The 23,519-nt window shown below is 55.2% G+C and overlaps 1 protein-coding gene across 10 annotated transcripts in view; it reads right to left on the bottom strand.

The window, feature by feature from the left end:
• Positions 1 to 866: 866 nt before the first annotated feature.
• The window catches only part of TNS1 (tensin 1), a 225,851-nt gene continuing 203,198 nt past the window's right edge, over positions 867 to 23,519 (bottom strand). For 9 of the 10 annotated variants that reach the window (XM_057745122.1, XM_057745131.1, XM_057745123.1 and 6 more), the window contains 11 exons: positions 21,988 to 22,186; positions 17,886 to 18,952; positions 15,009 to 15,095; positions 14,119 to 14,250; positions 13,604 to 13,696; positions 12,801 to 12,878; positions 10,908 to 10,979; positions 10,487 to 10,655; positions 9,693 to 9,761; positions 9,183 to 9,215; positions 867 to 5,692 (listed from right to left, as the gene is read on the bottom strand). In XM_057745122.1, coding sequence (XP_057601105.1) covers positions 5,548 to 5,692; positions 9,183 to 9,215; positions 9,693 to 9,761; positions 10,487 to 10,655; positions 10,908 to 10,979; positions 12,801 to 12,878; positions 13,604 to 13,696; positions 14,119 to 14,250; positions 15,009 to 15,095; positions 17,886 to 18,952; positions 21,988 to 22,186 — 2,144 coding nt within the window. In that variant the 3' untranslated portion in view covers positions 867 to 5,547. Of the gene's footprint in view, positions 5,693 to 9,182; positions 9,216 to 9,692; positions 9,762 to 10,486; positions 10,656 to 10,907; positions 10,980 to 12,800; positions 12,879 to 13,603; positions 13,699 to 14,118; positions 14,251 to 15,008; positions 15,096 to 17,885; positions 18,953 to 21,987; positions 22,187 to 23,519 lie in introns of those variants that run through there. The other variant, XR_009055069.1, reaches the window with a different exon arrangement.

Here is a 23,519-nt window from a genome sequence, read left to right as displayed (position 1 = left end):
AGCCCCAGGCGGCTCGATGGGGAACACAGCTGTGTCATAGGAGTATCTGAGATCTCCTAAGGACCCCAGTACTGTGCTAGGCATGCCTCACCTCAAACTTTCTGAATTGAGAAGAATTTACCCAGGACGCCCAGGCCTGGTGTCCAAGTGAGATACACACTTGCGTCTGATGGGCAGCCACAGGTTTTGCCTGGCAGCCTCTACTCCCCCTTCCTCTGATCAATCTCACCCTTTCAGGGACCAGCCACTGCCCCATTCTCAGTCCCCGTGGTTCAGAAGGCTCCAGGGGCAGTCATGTGACCCAGATCCAGATGAAGTGGCTGGCTCGGAATTAGTCATATAACCCAAGCAGGGTCTCTCAAAGCCAATGAGCATTTGTCCCAGGTTTTTGTTGAAAACACTGGGAGACAAGAGCTCTCTTTTTACTGGTAGGATGAAAGCCTCGAGCCTCGAGTGGCCATATTCTGGAGCATCCGGAGGTATCACCATGGGGATAGAGCTTGCCTGAGAACCAAGCCAACTCAGAACCAAGTGATGGAGACAAAGTCCTGATTCGGTCCCTGGATCCAGCTGTGCTTGGACTTCTTGGTTACGTGTGCCATTAAATTCCTGAGTTTTTTTCCCCCTTAAACCATTTTGGTTTGTTTGTCTTCTAGCTAAAATGGTCCAGATGAAAAACTCATTGTAATCAGATCCAAGACCTAGATGGTGGGGAAGCCCTTAGAGGATTTGGGATGAGTCGTCTGCCAGTGGCACCCCTGAAGCCCACCACATATCCAGAGCCTGGGTGAGGCCCCTTTGTGCCCACTGGAGACCTGACAGATTCCCCTTTCCAAATGACGCACCTAGAGAACAGCACAGATTTTTCTTTCACTTTATCATGTATAAAGCCATACAATGGATCGCAAAGAAACAAAGCAGCTGTACAGGAGTGGGACAGCATCAGTGTACAATACATTCATATCCAGGATAAGTAGCATACATCAGGGTTTATACAAGGTGACAGAGGTTATAGGCACGATGATACAAAATAGAAAGTATATTTCCATCTATATAAATACACAGCCAAGAGATCGGGAGGGTGCTGGGTTATTTGGTTTTTCCTGCAGAGGGTCTGGGAGGCAAGGGGAGGAGTAGGGGTGAGGAATTTCTTACATTTGTTTTGAATGATGTGTCAGAGAGAAGAGAGGTGGGGAAATACAGCATGCAGGCCCAGCTGTGCTCGCTCTCTCTCACACACACACCACACATGGACACACAGGAGAGTCTCAAACTGTTGAACACTGATTAAAAATAAAAGTGGGCTCCCCCTCTACAATTACCTTGCCCCTGGGAAGGGCCCACGTGTGGGAACTAAACAGAGGTCCTCCAACGTTTCAACATCAGAGGACAGAGGAGTGCCACCCCGTGTGGTTGACCCCACCATCGCCGACACGGAGACTCCCCCAGTCGGGGGCCCTAAGAGCCTCGCCTCCTGATTCCTTTCGCCACTGGGTGAGCGTGAACTTGACATCCCATTGCCCACCACCTCCAATCCAACTCCTAAGTTCCCTAAAGAGACGAGCAAAAAATGCGCACACATACACCCACACTTGCACACGCACGCGCACACGTTCTGTGTTACCACTGGCCAGGGCACTGTAGTCTCAGGATTCTGGGGCCTGGACCCATGTGACGAGTGGCCCCGAAACTCTGCCCCCAGCCTCTCCAAGGATCCCGAGGGTGGGGAGATGTAGGGGCAGGAGGCAGCCCTTGGACAGGGCATTGGCCCCCTTGACTTCCCCCAGATCCTGAAGCTGGGAAAGACCAAAGCTGGGGAGGAGACCCAGGAGGCAGGGGTGGTGGACGGAGATCCCAGGGAAGGGGGGCTGTTCCGCGTACAGACTCGTCCACAGACCCCTGGGCGGCGCAAGGGGCCTACCCAACCTCTGCTCGGCCCATCCGAGTGGGCAGAAGGATGCCCGACTCATCTCCCTCCTGGAGCCCCTGTACAGAGAATCACACTTGTCCCGAGGGCTCCCTCGTATGGTCGCACAGCCACCAGTCCCCCCGCCCCCACCCTGCCTGTCTCTGACATACCCAGGGATCCCTCAAAACCCTGCCAGGGGAGAAGGAATCCTGGCAGTTCGAAAGCATTTGGAGCTGCTACAGGAGAGGCTCCAATGAAGCCCTGGGTCAAAGGGCCTTTCCCAAACCTAGGACATGATGTCTCTGTCCCTGGAACACCTGGCTGAAGGAGGGAGCCAGAAGACCGTGATTGCAGGGCAGGGCCACTCGCTCAGCCCTGGAGCTCCATCAGACAGCTCCCTTCCCCCACACTTCCCCTCTGGGGTCACCTCTCCACTGTTCCCATGCCAACCGTTCCCCTCTGGCTCCATCTGGGAAGGGCCACATGGACCTTGCCGGGCCTCTCTCCCCGCTGGATCAGAGGGCTGTCACCTCCCTGCCCCCACCTTCCCTCCAGACACCGTACAGGGCAGCTACGGGGAGGCCCGGGCTTCCTCAGAGGCCGGGCTGCACGAGACGCAGGCTGGGCCTGGGGAGGGGGCCTGAGCTCACCTGGGGTCTGCGTCTCTGCATCACCAGCTGACCGGGCCTCTCAGGTCCCGAACCCTTTCCCATCCCCTCCTCCCCAGCCCACTTTCAAGACCAGATGGCACTCTCCCGACTGACAAACAGGTTCAACAATAAACAACAACAAAAAAGGTTGGGGGAGGGGTGGGGGAAAAAAGGATAAACATTTACACAATAATAACAATAATTATTAAAAGTGCTTTCTTTTAAAGGAAATCTTTGGCAAGAACATACTGCAGCACTGTGGTTGTGTGTGGGGGTGTGTGAGTGTGTGTGTGTGCTCACGTGTGCCGGGTGCACAGGCCTAACCTGTGTGACACGGGAGGGTGACGGTAGGTGTCTCCCCAAGCAGTGTCTGACCCAAAGGTGAGGCCATAGTGGAGACTGGGGGACCCTTCCCCATCATCCTTCTGGACAGGCCACACTCTAGGAAACTGACTCTTTCCAGAAGAATGTTGGGATGGGGGCAGTTGATCAGCTTCCCAGCAACTCCTGAGTCCTTCCCAGAGTCACACATGGGCCTGAGTGGGGTGAACCGGCCATTCCTGGGAGGTGGGCTGCTGGTGGGCAGTGGGAAAGTATGTGTGAAGGCTGACCCCAGACGCGCACGAAGGGTCTGATGCTCTGCCCGGCCATCCAGACCAGGAGGAGAGCATTCCCAGGCTGGCGAGTGGGAGATTGAGATATTTACAAAGGAAGTGGGTGGGAATATCCCCTTCTGTCTGGGAAGAAAGTTGGGGTGGGGGGGTAGGTAGGAAATGAGAGGGGGGAAATCAGGGTGTCTGGCTTGAAGGCCACAGAAGGAAGGGCCCTTTGGAGGAACCTCAGTGGCCAAGGACAAGGTTTCAACCTTCGGGAAGCGGGGGCCTGCTCCCCGCCATCGTCAGACGCCCTCCTTTCCAACTCCTTGAAACAGCACGTCCACACACATACAGCTTCTCGGAAGAGAAAAAAATACAAGATGCACACATCACCCAGGCCTACCACGCACACCCGTGTCCCCCGCAGGGAGGCGGGCCGCACCCCCCTTATCTCCGGGAGCTGACAGAAGGGCCCGGCTTGCCAAAAATAAGCGGTGTGAAGGGAATGGAACGCGTGCACCCCCTCCCCGCTGAGCCCCAGCCAGAGTCGAGCGAAGGCCAAGGCCGGGGCAAGGAGACCCCTGATGGCTCCAGGGATAAAGGCCCCTAACTTTCAGGCTTCACTTATAGGTACAGAGAGGGATGGGGACTGGATTATGCCAGGGAGGCAATAAAGCGATATGGAAAAATAATAAATACTTCTTGTCAATTTACCTATTCTTTTTTTTAACCTTTTCTTATATTTTATTAGCTTACAGATTCTGTCAGTATGTCTCACATATATATTATATATATTTATATATCAGTACAATGCCTCTCTCTAGGGAACCCAGAGGCTTAAGAAGCCACTCAAGGATGGTGTCCTGGCGGATTTTCCATCCAGCTTCGAGCTCTTGGGTGGTGGTCAGGGGGTTCCCAATCGCACAACTGGACTCTTGGCCCTTCGGCCTAAATGTGTGCCTTCTGCCCTCCGCTCCACGGCAGCTGGGCTCTGGGGGGAAGCAAAGGCAGAAGGGGGAAGAGCAAGGCTTTGGGGCCGCAGGCAGGCCATGTGGTGCACAGGCGGCAGCCCCCAGAGCTCTGGCCAGCTCCCCAGGGCAGCCCAGCAATAGTGAGACCCCCAACCCCTTGCAGAGGGAGCACAGGAACAGCGGGGATCTCTTTTGGACCTCGCCGAGCAGGGCTTCTAGAAGCAGGTTCCCAGGATGAGCCCCCACGTGGGGAGCCTGCAGGACAGAGCAGAGCAGGGCGGAGCAGGGAGCCTCGACCCCCAGCGCCCAAAAAGGCTTCATGCACCTAAGCAAGTCTGAGAAAGGCTGGACCGGGACGCAAAACCCAAGGAGGGGCTGAGGGCTGGGAGCTGGGCCACACGCCTCGGGGGACGTGCCTGGAGCTCATCAGCCCCCCTTCCTGAGGGATCCCTTCCCCAAAGCTACGGACACACAAGTTCCCATCTCCTCAAACCAACGCTCCAGCTTCCTGGTGGAGGCAGATGAGGGGTAACGTTGCAGCGTGGCCAGACCCACTCCATGGGGGTCTCTGCTGAGAAGAAGGGGCTGGCGGCACCCAAGGCTGTTCGCGCAGGTGCAGGGACCAAGAGAGAGTCCGTTACCCATACTCCTGGGTGCTCCTGGGGAAGGGAGCTTAAACCCCCTCCCTGCTGCCCTGTCACCCCCAACTCTAACTTTCTTTGGACAGAATGCACACGTGTGTGCAAACACGGGGGACCCGGACAAGTATACCTGTTTATAATTCTAGCTGAGAGGCAAACAGAGATCCGTGTGTGAGGATGTGGGTGTGGCCATATATACACCCCATAAACACACCCACAAACTGTACATGGGAGGCAGAGCAAAGAGACTTTAGGTGCCTCAGATCTGAGATACTTTCAAAAGCAAACGTTCCGCCACTGGATGTCCCATGCTGGCTCTTTTTGGTTTGGTGATCTACCCTAGAGGTGGCCAGAAAAAGATTCTCTTGACAGGATTTCTCCTTGCAAAGCAGTTGGGTTAGGGAGAAAGAGCTTTCCCATTTCCCCCCAAAATGTGGATCTGCAAGGAGGTTGATTCTGTCTCCTGTGAGGAGCCCCATCAGAGGGTGGAGGGGGAGTCAGGTGGACCTGGTGAGCTGTGGAGGCTCGGCAGGGTTCGCAGTATCCATCTCCCCAGGGGAATGCGAGTTATTCTCCTCCATCTCTTTCTTCCTCTCTCTCTCTCCCCCTCCCCGCTCAATTCACTTCCCTCTCCCCACATTACACTTTCTTCTCTCCTTCTCCAAAATTGGCCCAAAGTCCTCCTTCCGGATTCAAGGATGGTCAGGATGCACAGGTCCCCTCCCCACGTGCCCCATCCCCCCTGCCCTGGCCCCGGGCAAGGGGCGGGGGTTCCTCTCTTCATCTCTTCTGGCCGGCACTCAGCATGACCTTGGAGACAAAGTTGACGATGGCGGAGGCCGGCTGGTTGGGGTCAAGCTCAGCAAAGAGGTGGCAGGCGTTGTCCGTGGTGCTGCCCTGTTTCCGGGCCACAAAGCCGAAGAGCCTGCAGGGGCAGGAGACGGTGACAGGTGTGAGGAGGGAGCAGGAGGAACCCCAGGCCTTGGAGAGGCGCCCAGGAGAGCAAGCTCATCGTTGCTCCCTTCCCCATCTTTCCCCACCTCCCTGGGCACTGGGCACTGAGGGTGGAGCACGCGAGAGAATCCTCTCTCTCCTTCACCCACAAGAAAACCGACGCCTGGAGATGGCACGACACGTGTTCAGGGTCAGCAGAAATTCCCCTTCATGGGTGGGGGGTGGGAGGAGGCGCCGAAGGCGAATGACAAGGAAAAGGTGGAGTGAGACCAAAAATAAAACGGAACATTCCTAGACCAGCTTCTCTCAGCCCGTCCCTGCCACACCCCTAGCCGACTGTTCTTACACACAACCCATAAACAAAACACCGTCTGCCTGTCAAAGGGCCCGGCCTCCTCAGACACCACAGAGGGTCAGGGAGACCAGAGGACGAGGGGCCACCATTCCCTAACACACGCACACACACACACACACACTTCTCCAGAGAATGGGAGGGGGGCCCCACACCTGTTCCCCCCCAACCCCCACCCCCCCACACCAGGACTGGAGTGACCGAGCATTCTCTCTGTGCAAAACAGAGTTAAAAATACGAGCACGGAAGAACAGAATGTGAGCTCCGGTCCCCTCCCAGCCGGCACGTTGCTAATTAGAGCTGGATGGGGAAATCGGGACAGCTGGAGATGCCGATGGAGACCCCTCTCCCAGGACCGGACGGACCGCAGCAGCTAAAATTAGCAAAGTTGGGTCTGGATTACTGCCACTTGCACACCTGCCTGTGTACACGCACAGGGGAGGCGCTCCCCACAGCTCTGCTCTCCCCAAATGTGTTTCAGGGACTGGGAACAACCAGGCCAGAGGCCTGGGGTAACAGTCTGCCCAAGTGGCAGGGAAGCCTGGGCCCGTGGACCTCCCCGCCAGACCCCACCTCCAGGCTTCTGGGGCCTCCTTGGTGCAGTGGAGGGAGTCAAGGGCGGAGGGAGGGAGTGGCTCTGAGCTGCCCGCGTGACAGGCAGCCAGCCCCGGCTGCCTGGCTCTGCCAGGATGCAGTGCCCTGAACACTGCCCACCTGCTCTCCCCTCATGTTTATTTCAGCTCCGGGGGTCCCAGGGCCAAGTCAACAGCAGCCCGAGCCCTTCCTCTGCTTGGAGGAGTGGATGCAGGCAAGAAACCTCAGCTCCCAAGGGCAGAGACAAGCACTTACAAGCACCCAAGAGCGAGCACCTCCTTAAATTGGGGGCCTGGGGCATCTCGCTTGCCTCACCCTGGCCCAGCCCTGAGCTCTCCTGCGCCTTCGCAAGAGCGCGTCATAAGGAAGCTCAGCACAAAATCTGCTCCTGAATGAGGAATTTCCAGGCCTGGGACCAGCCTGCTTCTGTCTCTGACCCAGCTCCCCCTTGCAGGGCCCAGTGGCAGGTAAGACAAGACCCTTCAAGGACAGAGTTCTGGCCTCCTGGCTGGCGTCAGGGAATCGGAGACCCTAATGACCTATGAGCCCCAGGGGAGGCTGAGACAGGAGAGAGGCAAGCTTTGAGAGGACTGGACACCAGGGCCTCCTTTCAGCTGGGCTGCTAACTCTTTACATGACCTTGGGCCAGAAGGGGTTTCCTCCATCCCACACGGCCCGTCTGGATGAAACAGAGCAGGACCCTATGGTCCTTGCCCCCCATGTCCCCTGCCTGCCTTTTGTCTGTGGACAAACTTTAGCCAAAGAATAAATTTAATCAGAGAAAATGCAGAAACAAAGGAAAAGAGTCCAACAAGACTAAATAATAATAGTTTAGTCAGTAAGCATAGTCAAGGACCTCCTCAAGGGCTGCAGATAACATTCTGAGCCATGTCCTGTGAGCTGTCTTGTAGAGACTGAAATCCCCACCAGGTGGAAGAAGTTAACTACTTGATGACCAGACTGTAGCCATGACATAAGCTGCCACAATTCCGAGAACTGGTCTCAAGGAAATGGGAACAAACTGAACCGGAACGAAAGATGAACTGTACTTAAAACAATCCAGATAACGCTAGCCAGACCCCTGAGGACCAGTTTCAAGATGACTGTCAGGGCTGACTGTGCTGTTTCTGCACGTAGCCCCCTCTCTCCGCCTATCATATCTCTTGCCCACTGACTGTCCGTGGTGGGGAGCCGGTCTTCGGACAGGAGGCTGCCCTCCCCCCGATAGCCAGCATCCAAAATAGAGCAGACTTTCCCTTCCACCAGCCTGGCCTCTTTACTGGCCTTTGAGGGCAGACACAGTCTTGCCCTCAGGCAGCCTGTAGCCTGGTGCCACCTCCCCACCCCCATGAAATCAGCTCGCGCCCACTCCCACGCCCATGTCTACCTGTTTTATAAAACCTATTTTTAAACATAGGTTCATTCCCCAGACCTTCCGAAATCGCTCCCTGCCTGGAAGTGCTCTCCCGTGTGGCACCGCAGGTGTGAGCTGCACCCTCCTGACATGTCTCATTCAGCAGTGGTTTTAATTTGCTTTTAATAGTGAAAATTTTCTTTTTCTAAAGCCAATCCCATGAAGTCTGGATATGTAAAGGTGACAGCAGTGCTTATGGCGATAAAGGTACCAGTTCAACAGCATAACATTTACCTATGATAAAGTCAATCCGTGAGAAAAGAGATGGGGCTGTCTGGATGAGCCCAACAAAGTAAAAGGTGGAACTATAGACCGCAGTGACCGTCTTATGTCAGCTTCAGTACCCAGGTTATTCCTACACTTCGTTTTGGTTCTGCTGAGAAAACTCTGATTCACCCTGATAAGTAACTGCAAATCATAGCAAGGTTTTTCCTCCCCTCATGGTGGCTCAGTTACAACCTGAGGAACCTAGGGTTCCTTGGAACATAGTTTGAAAACCATGGCAGCACCTTAGCCTGTTTATACACTTCTTGTATCTACTGTGCCAACGTCACGCATCCGAGGGCAGGGTCAGCCTCCTGGTTGGTCTGAATTTTCCCAGGGCTGAGTTCCCTGGAGGCACTTACAAAATGCCAAATGGATGGAAAATTGACCAAGGGACCCCAGGGCCATCTGCGGGATTTTGGAAGGAATTCAGACCTACAGGACTCCTGCAGTCTGACGCAGCGGTCTAACCCAGCCACATCATGCACGGAAGCCTGCCAAGAGAGCAGGAATGGGAATCAAGGAAGCCAGGATCGTGGCAGAAAAGATCATTTAAACAACCCCTGCCCCACAGCTCCAATAACAAGAAAACTCTTGGCTTTCAGATCCCCTCCTCAGACCCCTGGTCTGGTCCTGGGAGAGGGAAGGGGACTGGAGGCTGGGCCTTTGGCCTCAAGGCAGGAGAAGGCAAAGACCTGGCTGCCTGGGCAAGCTTGTCTCCAGGGCTGCCCTTGGCCTACCCCCTGGTTCTGGATTCTAAACCCGCTCCCGCACCCACCGCCCCCCAGCCAAGGAGCACGAAGGCCAGCCGCCGGGGCAGGGGAGAAGCACACTTACTTAGCAGGGGCACCTCCCTCTGTCTTCATCCACCTGCGGAGAGAGTGACAGCGCAGCGTAAACCACCATGCCTCCCTCAGAGCCCAGCCCGGGCACGCCCGGACCCCTGGGGGAAGGCAGAGCCCCTGCGGCAGGGGGATGGGAGCTTCCAGAGATCCTGCAGCGGCCTTCCACGGTGGAGAGAGCACCGCAGCCTGCCTCCCGAGGAGCGCTCCCCCGCGCGCAGAGAGGAGAAGCAGCTTCAGGGTCAGAGGGGTGCAAGCAGGCATTTGAGTCCCTGGGAGGGGCTTCACATTGGTGGTGGGAAAAACCCAAAACGATGCCAACACAGCTGCTCACAGTCCCACAGACACGGGCAGATCTTCAAATTGCATGCAGGTGCGCGCGCACACACACACAGGAGTGCATACACATGCACAAAAATGCGTGCATACACACACACACACGTACACACACAGACTTCAGTGTTCGGAAGATGGCTGGGAGAGCAGGTATCTATGAGAGACTTACTTTCTCTCCTGTGGATCCAGGTCACAGAAGGTGACGGTGCTGAGGGGGTAGTGTCGTCTGAAGAAGAGCCTGTGACACACACATCAGATAAACAGAATGAGCGCTGAAGTGACTGCTCTTCCCCACCCTCCTCCTGCAGGTCAGGCCGCCACCTGTGGCTGTCACAGGTCCACACAGCCTCTCCCTTCTGAGCATGGAGGCCTGGGCTGCTCCCTTCGGGGACATAAAGCAATGCATAGGGACAGAGACGTGTGTCATAGAAACATGTCCCAAATGCTAGAGGCTAGGAAAAGAAGGAAGACACTGGCATTGAGGAGTGAGAAATTAGGGGACCCTGGAGGAGGAAGAAAAGGGGCTGGAGAGACAGCATGAGAGGAAGGGCTCTCTCTCTAGAAAGCAGGGACTTTTATCAGTTGCTTTTACAGCTGTATTACCAATGCAGGCATATTTGTGGAAGGAAGGAAGGAAGGAAGGAAGGAAGGAAGGGAGGGAGGGAGGGAGGGAGGGAAGGAGGGAGGGAAGGAGGAAGCAGACATAAATGACTGAAGGGATAAATGGGTAGGGGAAGATAAATCGGGGATGAATGGATGAAGGAATGGATGGATCAACTGGTGAGCGGGTGAGCAAGTGGATGGCTGGATGGGTGGGTGGATGGATGGATGGATGGATGGATGGGTGAGTGGATAGATGGGCACAAGGGACGAATCAATTAGTGAGTGGGTGGGTACATGGATGGACAGATGGGTCACGGGGTTGGGGGGAGCCCAACACAGAAGCAAGTAGAAGAATCTTACTTTCTCTGGTTGTCAGTCAGTGTAATTCCCTGGGCAGAAACTTTGAAGTGAACGATGGTGGCAGTTGGCGTGGGGTCGGCAGCCAGTGTCTCAGAAGTGGCTTTGGAGATGGCCTGTGGCCCAGTGAGTGACTCCATGTCCACAGAGTTGATGAAAAGCACATTGCAGGCTGGAAGAAACCCACCCAAGGAGGAGTCACAGGGGCCGAAGCGGGCAAGAACTATCCCCAGGTCTTCTCTTCAGGGAGGAGGTAGCAGATCAATTTCAGGCCAGCCTTGGGCCAAGGCATCTGCACATAGAAATGAGGTCTGCCCCGAGACATCTGGGTCTGGGATAGACATCCAGCCTGCACCTGCACGAGGGCACAAGGCCAGGGGGGAGAAAGGCCTGGGCAGGGATCCCGTCTGGGGTGGCCGCTCACCTGCCCCTTGCTTCAGCAGGTCGCTGGTTGAGTTGGCAGGGCCCGAGCTATCTTTCGATTCATCTGTGGGGTCTGAGACAAAAATTTAATTCAGCTGGTAATTAAAACTCCAGAGCTGAAAAGAAGCACCAGGTTGGCTGGGCCTCAGGCTAGCTCTGCAAATACTTCATGCAACGGATACTGCTTCTCATAACAAGCCCTGGCAAGTCAGCACATGTGTCCAGTCGGGGTGTCCCGTGCTAAGGACTCTGGTCGGGAGCTGTGGAGTCCAACAGAGCGCGGTTCAGACGCTCGCCCAGGTGCTTGCCAAGGACTCATAAGACGGAGGTGATGATGCGAGCACCCACTTCAGGGGGTTTTGAGATGCTCTGCGTCCAGTGGTAGTCCCGTGGCTGACATAAAACAAGGCTTCAAGGGGCAACTGATGTGCTTGTTTTGCATTGACACGTCTTTGTGTAGATCAGTAAATACCCTAATTAATTAAACCATAACGCAGCACAACGACAACGTCAATATTCATGAGTTGAGTACTGTTTATATCAGCATTTCTCAGACTTTGGTGTGCAGGCTTGCTAAAACACGGATTTCTGGGCCCCACCCCAGAGCTGCTGATAAGGTGGGGCTTGAGAATATCTACGTTTGTAACAAGTTCCCAGGGGTGCTGATGCTGCTGGTCTGGGGACCTTACTGTGAGAACCACTGGTTTATATTGATTCAATGTAAATAAAGAGTGGTTTTATAATTGTTAAATTACGTTGGTAAATTCCTTAGACGTATAATTTAATTAATGTCTAAATCATGTGGTTAATGGTGCTACTTATATAGTATTTGAACTTTTAAGTTAATAATAGTGGTCAATTACCATTAATAATTCAGCGAATTGAACTGGATACATCGAAATTGCCAAATAATATTGGAGATTTTAAGTGTGGACATAACCCCTGGAGCTCCAAGAGAGACTGAAAGCAAGTCCCGGACACAACTGTGAATACGCTATTATTGGACAGAGAGCATGCGGAGAAGGCACCCCCGTTCCTGGTTCCTAGACCTCAAGTTCAGGGCCAGGCGTATTCCCCTCCCTTCGTGGGACCCCTGTGTAATCGGGGTTGCAAAATGGAAGCCTGTGCTATTGAAGGGTTTGGGGTGTCCATCCGCCAACCTCCAAGGCTGGGACACCTCTCTAAGAGAAACTAGACTCTCCTTCGCCAGCCCCAGGGTCTCGCTCAAATTCTCTCCCTACACGTGCCGAGGCTCTGGGGTCCACTCGTACTTCCCACCATCAAAAGAGGGCTTGCTCCTCCCATCAGCTCGGTGTCCCGAGGGAACACCCTCTCAGCTGTGCAGACTAGAAGCTCCGGGGACATTTTAGGTTTCCTGTTTCCTTCCCACGCCGTGTGGAGCCCAGCCACCTCTTCCTCTAAGAGATCCCTCGAGTGTGCCCTCTCCTCTCCATTCAGACCGCCCTCCCACACCTGGACGCCCCGTGACCTACATCTGCCCTCTCCTCCCCCTTCCCTCAGCCCTGTCCACTGGTGCCCTCTCATCCTCCGGACGCAGTCCTCCCCATGGCTGTCCCCTGCTTCTAGCGCCTCCCCTGGGATGAGGCTTAATTCTGAGGATTCAAGTATGAATTCTTAAAGCCTCCAGAGAATTTTCCAGAACAATCTGGCAAGTCAATCACGTATGTTTCTGGAATTAAGCTTTGTAATGAACTTTCCCTTCTTTTTTTATTAGAAAAAATAAAGAGCAGAGTGGTTTTGAGTTTCCCCAGATCAGCAACATGACCTGTTCCCTCCAACCCTGGCCCACGTTCTGGAGCAGCTGGCCGGGCAGAGACGTGAAGGAGGCCAGCACAAGGGTGCGCGTGGAGGGCGAGGAGTCTCAGGTTCCTACCTCGGTTTGGAATGACCAGCTTACAGGGCAGAGCCAGCGGGATGATGGAGTGCTGGTAGACCAGGGCAGACAGAGATCCTGCAGGGAGGGAGAGAGCCCGGCAGAGGCAGCGTTACTGGGAGCGGTTCGGGGCACTGAGGACGCTCACTCATCCCACCCCACTGTCCATAATCTTTGGCTTCTTTATCACCTCTCTCTCTTCCCGCCCACAAAGCTGAAAATTCACTCCCTCTTTGTTAGCAAGCCCCAAGGGAGATGATTCTAAGGGCCCCCTCTCACCATCAGAAGGTTACCCCACAACTTTCCTTTATTGACAGTCACTGCCAGCATCTGTCCTAAGTCCCTGCAGCTGCCAGGGCGCCTCTCAGGAGAGTGCGGCAGACGCGTCAGAGGATGGCGCGATCAAATCCCCAGCCAGTAACTCATCAGCTACACGTCCCTGGATAAGCCTGACTCCTGAGGACCTCAGTGTCCTCGTGTGTAAAATGGGACGATGACACCTACCACACTGGATGGTCGGGAGACCGGAAGTGATATGAGGTACCCAAGGTGGCTTTCACACAGTAGGTGTGGATAAAGGCAGCTGTTGTTACAGTTGTTATTCCAACGGTAATGACAACAAGTCTCCGTGGAGCGGGACAAAAGCAGAAAGAAGCGTGGCAGAGGGAAGGCACCGCCGCACGGAGGAAGGGAGTCACTGTGCACCTCTCTGCGGTGCCTGTGGCAAGGGCGCCAGGCAGAAGCTGCAGTGGGGACCCCGGGACAGGCCTGAGACCGTGGGGACAGAGGCGGGCACAGCTCACCAAAGTTTGGCTCGTTGGGGCAGCCTTTAAGCTTGACTCCTCTGGGGCCCGTCTCTATCAGGAAATGCCTCACGAGCTCATGGGTCATGTCTCCTGGGATGAAGAGAGAGAAACGCGGATGGGTCACTGCTCATGACGTCCTCCCACCACCTCCCAATACCACTTCCCAACTTCTCCCGTGTGCTGGGCTGTGATGGAGAAGGGATCACAGAGAGAACATGGCCAGAGCCCTAGGATGGAGAGACCACAACTGCTAGTCCACCCCTCAAGGAAACTCAATCACAGGGTCCCAGTTACCTTGCTTCCCTGCTCTCTGACCCCAATCATTACCAAGCCCAAGACCTGCTCTTCTGAAGAGTCTGATTCGTAGGGACCGGCTCCCATGAGAATTAAGAGACCTGCCCACCCCATATACCACAGCCCTAGACCCACCTGGTCCTTCTGGCAGCTCAGGACCTAAAGAGACTGTAGGGACCACCTGGTCCTGAGACCCCCACTGGATGAGCTGGTGTTACCTTTTTTATTCTGCTGCATGATGGTCGGAGGGGGCGACGACACCTTCATGGCCAGCCCATAGGCTCCCCGGAAGGAGTGGCTGTCGCGGATGATGAAAGCCCCCGGCTCCTGGTCCTTAAGGAGGGCGATGGCTGAGTCGGGAGGAGAGGAGAGGAAGTAAGAAATTGATGCACTGGCTTTGTTTAAGTCTCATCAGGCCTTGAACCTCATTCTTTCTCAGGTGAGATAAGAGTCCTTAAAGTTGAAATGCAAACACTCCTAAAGGTCCTCCTACACTGGATTCAGCAGTGTTTCCATAAAGAGCCAGACAGTAAATGTTTCAGGCTTTGCAGGCCGTGCAGTGTCGTCTACAACTACTCATCACTGCCATCACGGCACAAAAGCAGCCCATACGGTGAGTAAACAGATAGATGTGGTTGTTCCAAGGAAACTGTATTTACCAAAACAGGCAGCAATCTGGATCTGACCCATGGCCAGAAGGCACCCTGCCCTACATCCACACAGACTTTCCTTAGGGGCTGAGGCCTCTCATCTCCATCCCCACAATCCCAACTATGGTTTTTTGTTTTGTTCTGTTTTTGTGAAATATGCAAATACCTCCCACATTAGGCAGAGGGAGAGCTAAGCCAGCCTTTTATTTTGCCCTGGAAAACCAAGACTCTACTGCTTTTAAGGGAACGGCTAAAACCACTGCTCCTGTTCCCCACACTTCACTGTGTGGAGGTGTCTCTGACTGTCGAACCTTAGTCCCAGCCCCTCTCTGCGACCACCACCTACTGCAAAGAGGAACGAGTCTGCTTATGTCCCTTGCCCAGAGAAGACAAGGTGGGCAGCAGCCAGCTGTGACCTCGCATGGACCCCAGGACCTTCAGCACCACCCACCACTCACCCTGCTCTCTGGAGATCTCGGGCTTGTACCAATACTTGGAAGTGTCCTGGACAAACTTCACTTTAGCCCGCGTCTCAGGACTGTTGTCTAAAGGAGAAGGAGAGGAAAAGAAGGTGTTATGGGTCTCCATCTATGTCCCCCAAAAAGGTATGTTGGAATTCTAACCGCCAGTACCTGTGAATGGGACATTATTTGGAAATGGTGTCTATTGCAGATGTAACCAAGTTAAGATGCAGTCGTGCTGGATTAGAGTGGACTGGTGTCCTTATTAAGAAGAGGGAAAGGGACAGGGAGACACAAGGGGAGAGCATCATGTGAAGATGGAGACAGAGATTGGGCAGAGACTGGGGAGATGCATCTACAAGCCAAGGGACCCCATGACTGCCCGCAACCACAAGAAGCTAAGACAAAAGCCTGGAACAGAGTCTCCCTCTGTGTCCGATCCTGCCAACACCTTGAATTTGGACTTCCAGCCTCAGCTACTGTGAGAGAATAAATTTCTGTTGCCTTAAGCCACCAAGTTTGTGGTCCTTTGTTATATAGACCTAGGAAAGTAACACGGAAAGCTAGTCTGCTCAAACATTGCTGTAAGGGGGCCTCGAGCCGTTTCTCATTCTCCCCCATCACCCAGCAACCATCATGGGTCCCTGAGCTGCCCTCCTGTCGAAGAGCCTGAACAGCATTCTCACCAAGCCAGCAAGAGCCCTACTCCACCCCATCTCCCCTTTCCTCTAGAATAGTCAGACTAAACCCTTCCCGAAGCTTCTCTCCCACCTTCTAGTCCTTTTCTCCATGGGTTCAGTTTCCCAGCTTTAGCACAACAACCTTGAGGATGAGAGCAGAAAAACACATCGCTGCCCACTTTCTCCAAGCCCATCCTCACTCATCATATGGAAAGCCCAGGTTCTGCCTCTTGCAGAGCAAAAAGATTGCTCTTGCCCTGCCTGGGACAAATAGGGAAAGGGTTGACCTAGAATTAAAAGGCCATCTAGTGACTATCACATACCCCAATTCTCTGGCAGACTTCCCCATCCCAGACCCTTTGCAGACTAGGGATGCTTTCATAGAATGGTAGGTTCTGGAGGAGCTCAGAGAGCATCTTCTTCAACTACTTAACTTTACAAGTGAGGAAGATGAGGTTTATAGAGAGGGAGCAACTTGCCCGAGTCACACAGATGGTCCACAGAGAGGCTTTTGTAAGACCTTCCCAGGTTAGAAGACACAGCAGCCAGTTCAGTGCCAGCGACACTATATCTCCCTGGCTGGGTATTAGGACATGTGGGCCCCACTCTCCAACCTCTTCCTTCATCTTTTGGCACCAAAGGGAAAAAAAAAGGAGAGGATGGGGGAGAAGGGGGAAAAGAAATATTGCATATCTGCATGTTTCCTTTCCTTCCTTCAGGGAGAGGCTGGAGCAGAGAAGCCTGTATTCACGGTGCTGTAAAGTTCAGGGCACAGACCAGAGATGCGGCTTGGGCTGTGTGTCCATTGCTTAGTCAACGTCAACGTGTCACTTACACCCTGCTAGGCTTCTGGGATCTGTCTCTGGAGGACAGAGAGGGGGCAAGTCAGCTCCTTTTCCTGGCAGCTGTGCACTGAGCAGGGCCTCTGGGCTAGGCAGCTGGGCCGTACAACTGTGCAAGCTGCCTCTCTCTCTGCTCTGAAGCCCCAGGCCCCGAGGCTGCCGGGGCCTGTCTAATGAGCTGTCAGAGGCGGCTGCAGCCCCATGTGCCTTCCTGTGCTGACTCCCATGGCTATTTTAAGCAAGGAAGATGGTGGGAAACAGGAAATGTCCCAACTACTACAAGTTTTGCATCCTCCAAGAACTGGGGCTGGGAACCAGATGTGTCTGGTGGGCAGCAGGAAGCAGGGGCGTGCAGTGTCACTTCGCAGGCTCAGGGCAGGACCGGGGAGTGACACACTGAGAATCTGGGAATCTGGGGCCCAACCCAGGCCGCCTGTAACATTCTAAATCTTCCTCGATTGCCCCAGGGCTCCAGGGCCCCTCTGCCCATAGTCAGGTTCAAGACCTGGCTGAGAAGCTGCAGATCAGCTGAAGCCTTGACCTTTCTGTTTAGAAAAATGAGCCCTCTAAGTGGAGGCAAAGATGCCCAGTTCTGGTGATAAGTGAAGAATTCAGTGTGCAGATCTGCATGGGCTTCAGTGAAGCCAGATTGGGAGAAACTAGACTCTAGTAAAAATGTTTAACCCTCGGCCTTGTCCCATATCGCATCTGGCTGCCAGATCTATTATGAATGATGTACGCAAAGTGGGGATCAAAAGGTGGGATCAGTGTTGTGGGCTGGCAAAAGGTATGGGGGCCCAGGCTTGGGGAGCATATTTTCAAGGTTCCCCTAAATCACAGCAACCCTCAAGATAGGAAAACATGATAAGACAACTTTAAGAGCACAAGTTTTAGGGTGATGAGGGTCTGGATGGGAAATCATTTATTAACTGTGGGACTCTCTGGACAAACGACTGAACCTCCCTGAGCCTTGGTTTGCTCATGTGTAAAATGGGCAAAAGGATGCCCACTTTGCCAGGTGGCCACGAGGACTGATGAGACCGTCCTTGGCTCAGAGCCCGGCACAGAGCATGTGCTCAATGATGGTGGCGATGATCATAACAGCAATGCCGGCATCACCGGCATCCTGGCATCCACATCCTCCCCCCGCCCCCACAGCTGCCACGACCACGGCACATCTACCTGAGGACAGCTCCCACGCCCATTATACAGATAAGGAACCTGACCCCAGAAGTCAGTGATCCACCCATGCTTGTCCGCCAAGGAGAGGTCAGAACAGAGTCTGGGACAGATATCCTAACTGGTGGGCTTCATCTGTCAGCAGGAGAGATGGATGTGGAAGGAGGGTGCACCTGGCATGGAGTACTTGGAGAAGTCGGGCAGAGTGTGGGAGAAGGAGACGGTGCTGCCCCCACTGGGACTGGACATGCCGCTGGCGACAGGCGAGGAGGACACCTTCCCGTTGACGGTGGCGTAGTTGGGGAGGCTGCCCGCTCGATCTCCCATGGACATCCTCCTCTTCTCTGGCAAGGCTGGTGTCGGGCTCCCTTGTCGGAAGGCTGCTGAATCCGGAGAGGGGGAGGTGGCGGGGCTGCTCAGGCCAGGGTAGTAGGCGGGGGACACAGGGAAGGAGGGCGTGGAAGGAGCCTGGTAGCCTGAGGCGCTGCTCTGTCGGGACAGTGTGGGTCTCCGGTCCTCAGGGGTGGAGTAGCCACCATAGGCTACGTGCCGGTCCAAACTGGGGCTGCCAGGAACCACAGATCCAGACCCTCCCAAGGGACGGCCCAGGCTGGGGCTTCCGGGGCTCGCTACTGCGTTGCCATGGAGACTGGGAGCCAGGTTGCCTTGGTGGACCCCCGGATGCCGGCCCAGGCTGGGGCTCCCTGGAGTGGTGGCCACATTGCCCTGGAGGCTTGAAACCTGGTGGGCCGCAGGGTGCCGACCCAGGCTGGGGCTCCCCGGAGTGGTCGCGGCACTACTCTGGGGACTGGAGACCGTGTTACCATGGAAACCAGTTCCTGGCGGAGCCATCACCTGGCGGTGGCTCAGACTGGGGCTGCTGGGGGCAGCCATGCCAGGGTTCACGGCCCGGCGGCCAAAGCCAGGACTAGGGGGAGTGTTGGTGCCCACTGTCCTGTGCCGCGCCTGGGGGCTCCCAGGCACCGTGTGGACACCCGCCACGCTGAACTGAGACCGGGCCTGGCTTTCCGGGGAGCCGAACTGCTGAAGGGAGTAGTCGGGGCTGCTGTAGCTGCTGCCCGCAGTCGGGAGAGGAGAAGAGCTCTGGTAGCTTCTCTGAGCCGAAGGGCTGGGCTGGCCCAGGCTGCCGGAGCGGAAGCCAGAATCCAGCAGAGGCTGGGTGGGTGTCCGTGGGCCCTGGTCGCTGCTCTCGCCGGATGGGAAACTCCCCACCGAAGTGCTAAAGAGAGACGGAGCAGGTTGAGATGTCAGCAGATGGCATTTCGTGAAGGACAGGGTTTCAATGAACCCTCAGCCCTGCCTCCAACCGCTAATAAAGACAATAAAATCTCCCCTCATATGCACAGGAAAGTCAGGGCTTTTATATGCCACGCTACGGACATCAGAAGACAAAACTGAGGCTCAGAGAGATTAAGCAATAGGCTCACAACCACACAGCTCATAAAAGACCAGGATTTCAACTCAGCTGTGTCTGATTCCAAAGCCCATGTATCCTCAGGCACCACCCTGACTGCTCAATCACAAGTCAGAGCAAGATCTCTCCCATTGAAAGTGAAGGTAGCTATCCTGTTGCCCCCTCCAGCATCAAAGAAACTGAACACTGGAGAGGGGGTTAAACCACTTAGATTCTGTTCCTGCTGGAAGTATCCTCACCTTGAATCAGTTTCCCCAGATGTGCTATCAGCATCTTTAAACACTGAGAGTGTAACTAGGCTTCCACTCCTGGGTAGCTCCAAAAAAGCAAAGATGAAGAAGTCTCACAGGAGATTTCAGCTCATTATAGGATCTGCTTTCTAGCCATTGAATCTGACCACTAATGGAGCAGGCTGCCTTACATGGTAATGAGACTCCCATCATTAGGAGCATTTAAGCAGAGGCTGACCAACCTCTTGACCTGAATGCTGTGGAGGAAATTTCCTCCATTGGGAGGTTAGATTAGATGAGCTCAGAGGTCACTCTCAGTTCTCAGACTGATAAAATTCAGTTCAGAGGGCACTGTACCTCTGGGAATGGCCACAGTCAAAGGTTCTCCTCTGAAGTTAAGTATTGACACAAGTCCGTGGCCTGGGAAATCTGGATTCTGCTTGTTAAAGCCTTCCCACATGTAAAATGAGGGAGATGGGTGAGATGACTCTGATTCCTTCCAGACCCAAACTTCTATTCGTTGATGATATAGCAGGAGAGACAAAGGTTGACAGGGCACACACACAAGCAGCCGCTGCAGGGAGGCAGCAGGCAGGCTCTGCACCAGGAGCCCCTGGGGTAGGAGGATGGGGCCGGTCCTTCCATAAGACGATGCTTCAAAGCCTGGAGCCACAGACTGGAAGGAGTCTGAAGGCTGGCTGGCCCCACCCTGGGCTGGGTCGGATAAGCACAGGTCCCCTGGGTGATGTGAGATGGGAGGGCCAGGCGAGAGCCAAGGGCAGAGAGAAGGTCAGGGGCCAGGCCAGGACGAACACTACCTTGCATCCCAGAAGGGGCCAGAGTGGAATACCACTTTGGTACAGAATAACCTGGATTCTGAGGAGTGGGAGGACGTGCCAGGCTGCGCAGGGGGTGCTGGGGACACAGAAATGGAGCTCTAGATGATTAATCCTGGAGAAGAAGCTGGCTTCCTGGGGAGTCCTACTGCAGCAGGAATCTGAGTGAGAAACAGTGAAAACTTCCTATTGTCAGGACTCCCTGAACATCAGCAAGGGTGGCTGGAGAGGTGAGGAAAATCTCCTTTCCTTTAAAAGAAGAATGTAGCTCCTGCGCAGAGGAAGCCCCTCCAAAAATGGAGCCGTCAAGAGGCCAGGGAGGGCGCAAGGTGGACTGGGAGTGCAGGCGTGTCTCGAGGTTTCAAATCCTTAGACTCGGGAAGAAAACTGCCTCTGCTCACCCACGCCCCCCGCCCCACCTTGGGAGGGGCGCATCGCCCCGGACCAGGGCAGTTACACAGCAAGCTCGGCCCGCTCCCGCCTGGGGAAGCGTGAAGAGGTGGCTGGACAGTTTCTGGGCTCCATGAGGTCCTGGGCTGGGAAGGGGAGCGGACACGGGAAGGGATGGTCGGAGCAGGCTCCCCTCCTGGGGGCGAGTTCCCACTGCCAGGGCAGGCTCGCCCGGGCCTCCTCCCCGCCTGGCACCCTCTGCCCTGCCTGCGCTCCTCTCAGGGTCCCTCTCCTATGTCGTCTTCCCATCTCCCCATCATAAAGCCTATGCCCCACCCCACCAGTCAAGCAGCTTCTCGCCGAGCCCCAAACACCAGAGGGAAATTTCAGGCTTTCCTCTCTGTCTGACCCCATCAGAATGCCAGCTGCCCACCCACCAAGACGTCCCTCCTCTAACCATACAGCGACCCCCTCACCTGCAGCTGCGTGCCCGCAGCCCCCACACCCAACACCTCCACACCTCTGGGTCTGTCCTTGCTGTGCTGTCCTTCTGGAAGGTCCTTTCCCTCCCCCTTCACCTTTCAACCCCTGCTCATCCTTCTGGCCTCAGCACAAATACTTCCAGCCCCCAGAGACCCTCTCTGCATCCCAAGCCAGAAATAGCAGCTTCTTGCTGGGAGCTCTTCTCTTACACATCTGCTTTTGGCACATCTGACTGTCACTCCATGACTGGCGGCCACCGTAAAGCAGATCTGGGGCTAGAGGATAGACATGCGGGCTCCGGAGCCAGACACCTTCAGTCTGAATCCTACTTCTGCTACTATTTAGCTGCAGGACCTTGAATAAGCTACTTTATCCCTCTCTGCCTCAGTTTCCTCTTCTGAGAAGTAGGAATAATAATAGTACTTACTTCATAGGATTGCTGTGAGGTTTAAATAGAAAGCACTTAGCAAAACGCCTGGCACATAGGAAGCACTCACAACACAGTCACTACTCTTGTTCGATTTTAACCTTGGGGGAAGGGGACTTTCCTGGCAGTCCAGTGGTTAGAACTCTCCACTTCCACCGCAGGGGGCACAGGTTCGATCCCTGGTTGGGGAACTAAGATCCTGCATGCCATGCAGTTTGGCCAAAAAATAAAAATAAATACAAAATTTTTAAAAATTAAAACAAAACACAAGCAACTTGGGGGAAGGCCTATGCCTGTTTCGCATCGTACTCTCCCCGGGGAGTTGGCACTCGGGGGATGCTCTCGCCATGCACCCGGATGAGCTGGTTTCCCAGGGGCAGCAACCTGGCTGTGATTTCTGTCCATCCACACCCTAGACAGATCCAAGAGGCCTCATCTGTGCTGTCCCAGGCCTGGATCCTCCTCCCCACTTACCTGTCAGCGCTGAGGATGGGGCTGCTGGTGGAGAGGGGGCTGGGGGACACAAAGGAGCCTCCGAGGGTCCCATTCCTCAGGGGTGTCTCGTGGCCATAGGCCTGGGCAACCGGGGCGCTAAAGCTCTTGGGCTCAGGGTCCTGAGTCCGGGGCCCGGCCACCGCCGTCCGCACCACCGACTCCACATAGCTCCGGGGCTCTGGAAGGGGTAAGAGGACAAGGACTGAGCCTGGATTCACGGGGGTACAGCGTGGACCCCACCCAACCTCCAGGGAACCCGCCTTCCCAGAGCCTGTGGGACAACTCCAGAAGGACAGCCAAGGGGGCAAAGGGCACTTCTCCAGGGCTCCTGCCTGTCCAGGACCACCCTCTTCCCATCATCTCGGAAAAGCTGTGAGAGCCCCCACAGAACTTTTAACCAGGGCCTCGTTCTGAAAATCTTCCCAGAAATGGACCCCAGAACATAGCCATCACAGAATCCTCCCTCCTAGAGCCAGGACGCCCATCCTTCACTCATGTCCCCTCTAGCTGCTTCTTTTCTTCCATGACCCTGCTACCCAGGCCCCCAGGCCCTTCTAGGCTCCCCAGCACCCCTGGAATCTGGGCTCTTCATGGACCCCAAGCTCCAGCCCAGCCTTGCATCTCGGGACAGCGCCAGGGCTCACACGAGCTCCACCCCACACCCAGAGTCCAGAAACAGGCTCGCTGGCCTAGCAACAGGCCTGTGCGGGGGTGAGTCACGCCCAGCCCCTGCATGCCAAGACACACCCACCCACCTTGCCTGACACACTTAGCATTCCTCCCGAGACTGACATCATTATCCCACTTGGTGTTCAGAACGGCCTGAGAGGAGGCTAGGCGGGGGAGGGGGAAGGAGCAAGCGCCAGAAAGGTCACTTTGCAGATGAGGACGCGGAGGTCTGGAGAGTGAAGTGGGTGGAGGCACAACAGGGACCCAGGTTTCCTGCGCAACCCCCGCCCACCCCACCCCCCACCCCCAGCCCCGGCCTCTGAAGCCAGCCCCCAAACGAACTTGCTATCAGACAGGAAGAAGCAGCAGGGCACTCTTGGCTTCTCCGGGGACAGGATCAGGGATAGATGACGTTCCTATCACTTCCAAACCTGGCACCGTCCCTGAGGACGTCCCAGGAGGGACATGATCTGAGCACACAGCCACACTGCCCACAATGAGGGCATCCACCGAAACCAGCCTGAGGAGCGGAAGAACTACAGAGTCTGTGCAGCCCTGGGTTGGGGGCGGGGGGGGTGGGGAGGGCCTCTGCTGCCAGGACTGTGCTGGCCACTGAGTCAGAGAATAGCCCCCCCCCCAGCCCAAAGAAAACCCTACGTTGGAAGGAACCTAATCACCAGATGTTATGGGGCCACTGCAGACCCTGGCCTCTGAGGTAACTTCCAGACCTGACATCCTGCTTCCAGGCCCAGAGGCCTCGGGACGCAGGGCAAGGATGGCCCTTCAGAACAGGCCCTTTACAGAGGAGGCCTGCAGCGGGGGTATACAACGCCAGCCAGAGG

This window comes from Hippopotamus amphibius, chromosome 8 (genome assembly GCF_030028045.1).
Source record: "Hippopotamus amphibius kiboko isolate mHipAmp2 chromosome 8, mHipAmp2.hap2, whole genome shotgun sequence".
NCBI classification, from domain to species: Eukaryota; Metazoa; Chordata; class Mammalia; order Artiodactyla; family Hippopotamidae; genus Hippopotamus; species Hippopotamus amphibius.
Note: the sequence above shows the minus strand (reverse complement) of the source record. Positions and strands in the feature narration are given on the sequence as shown.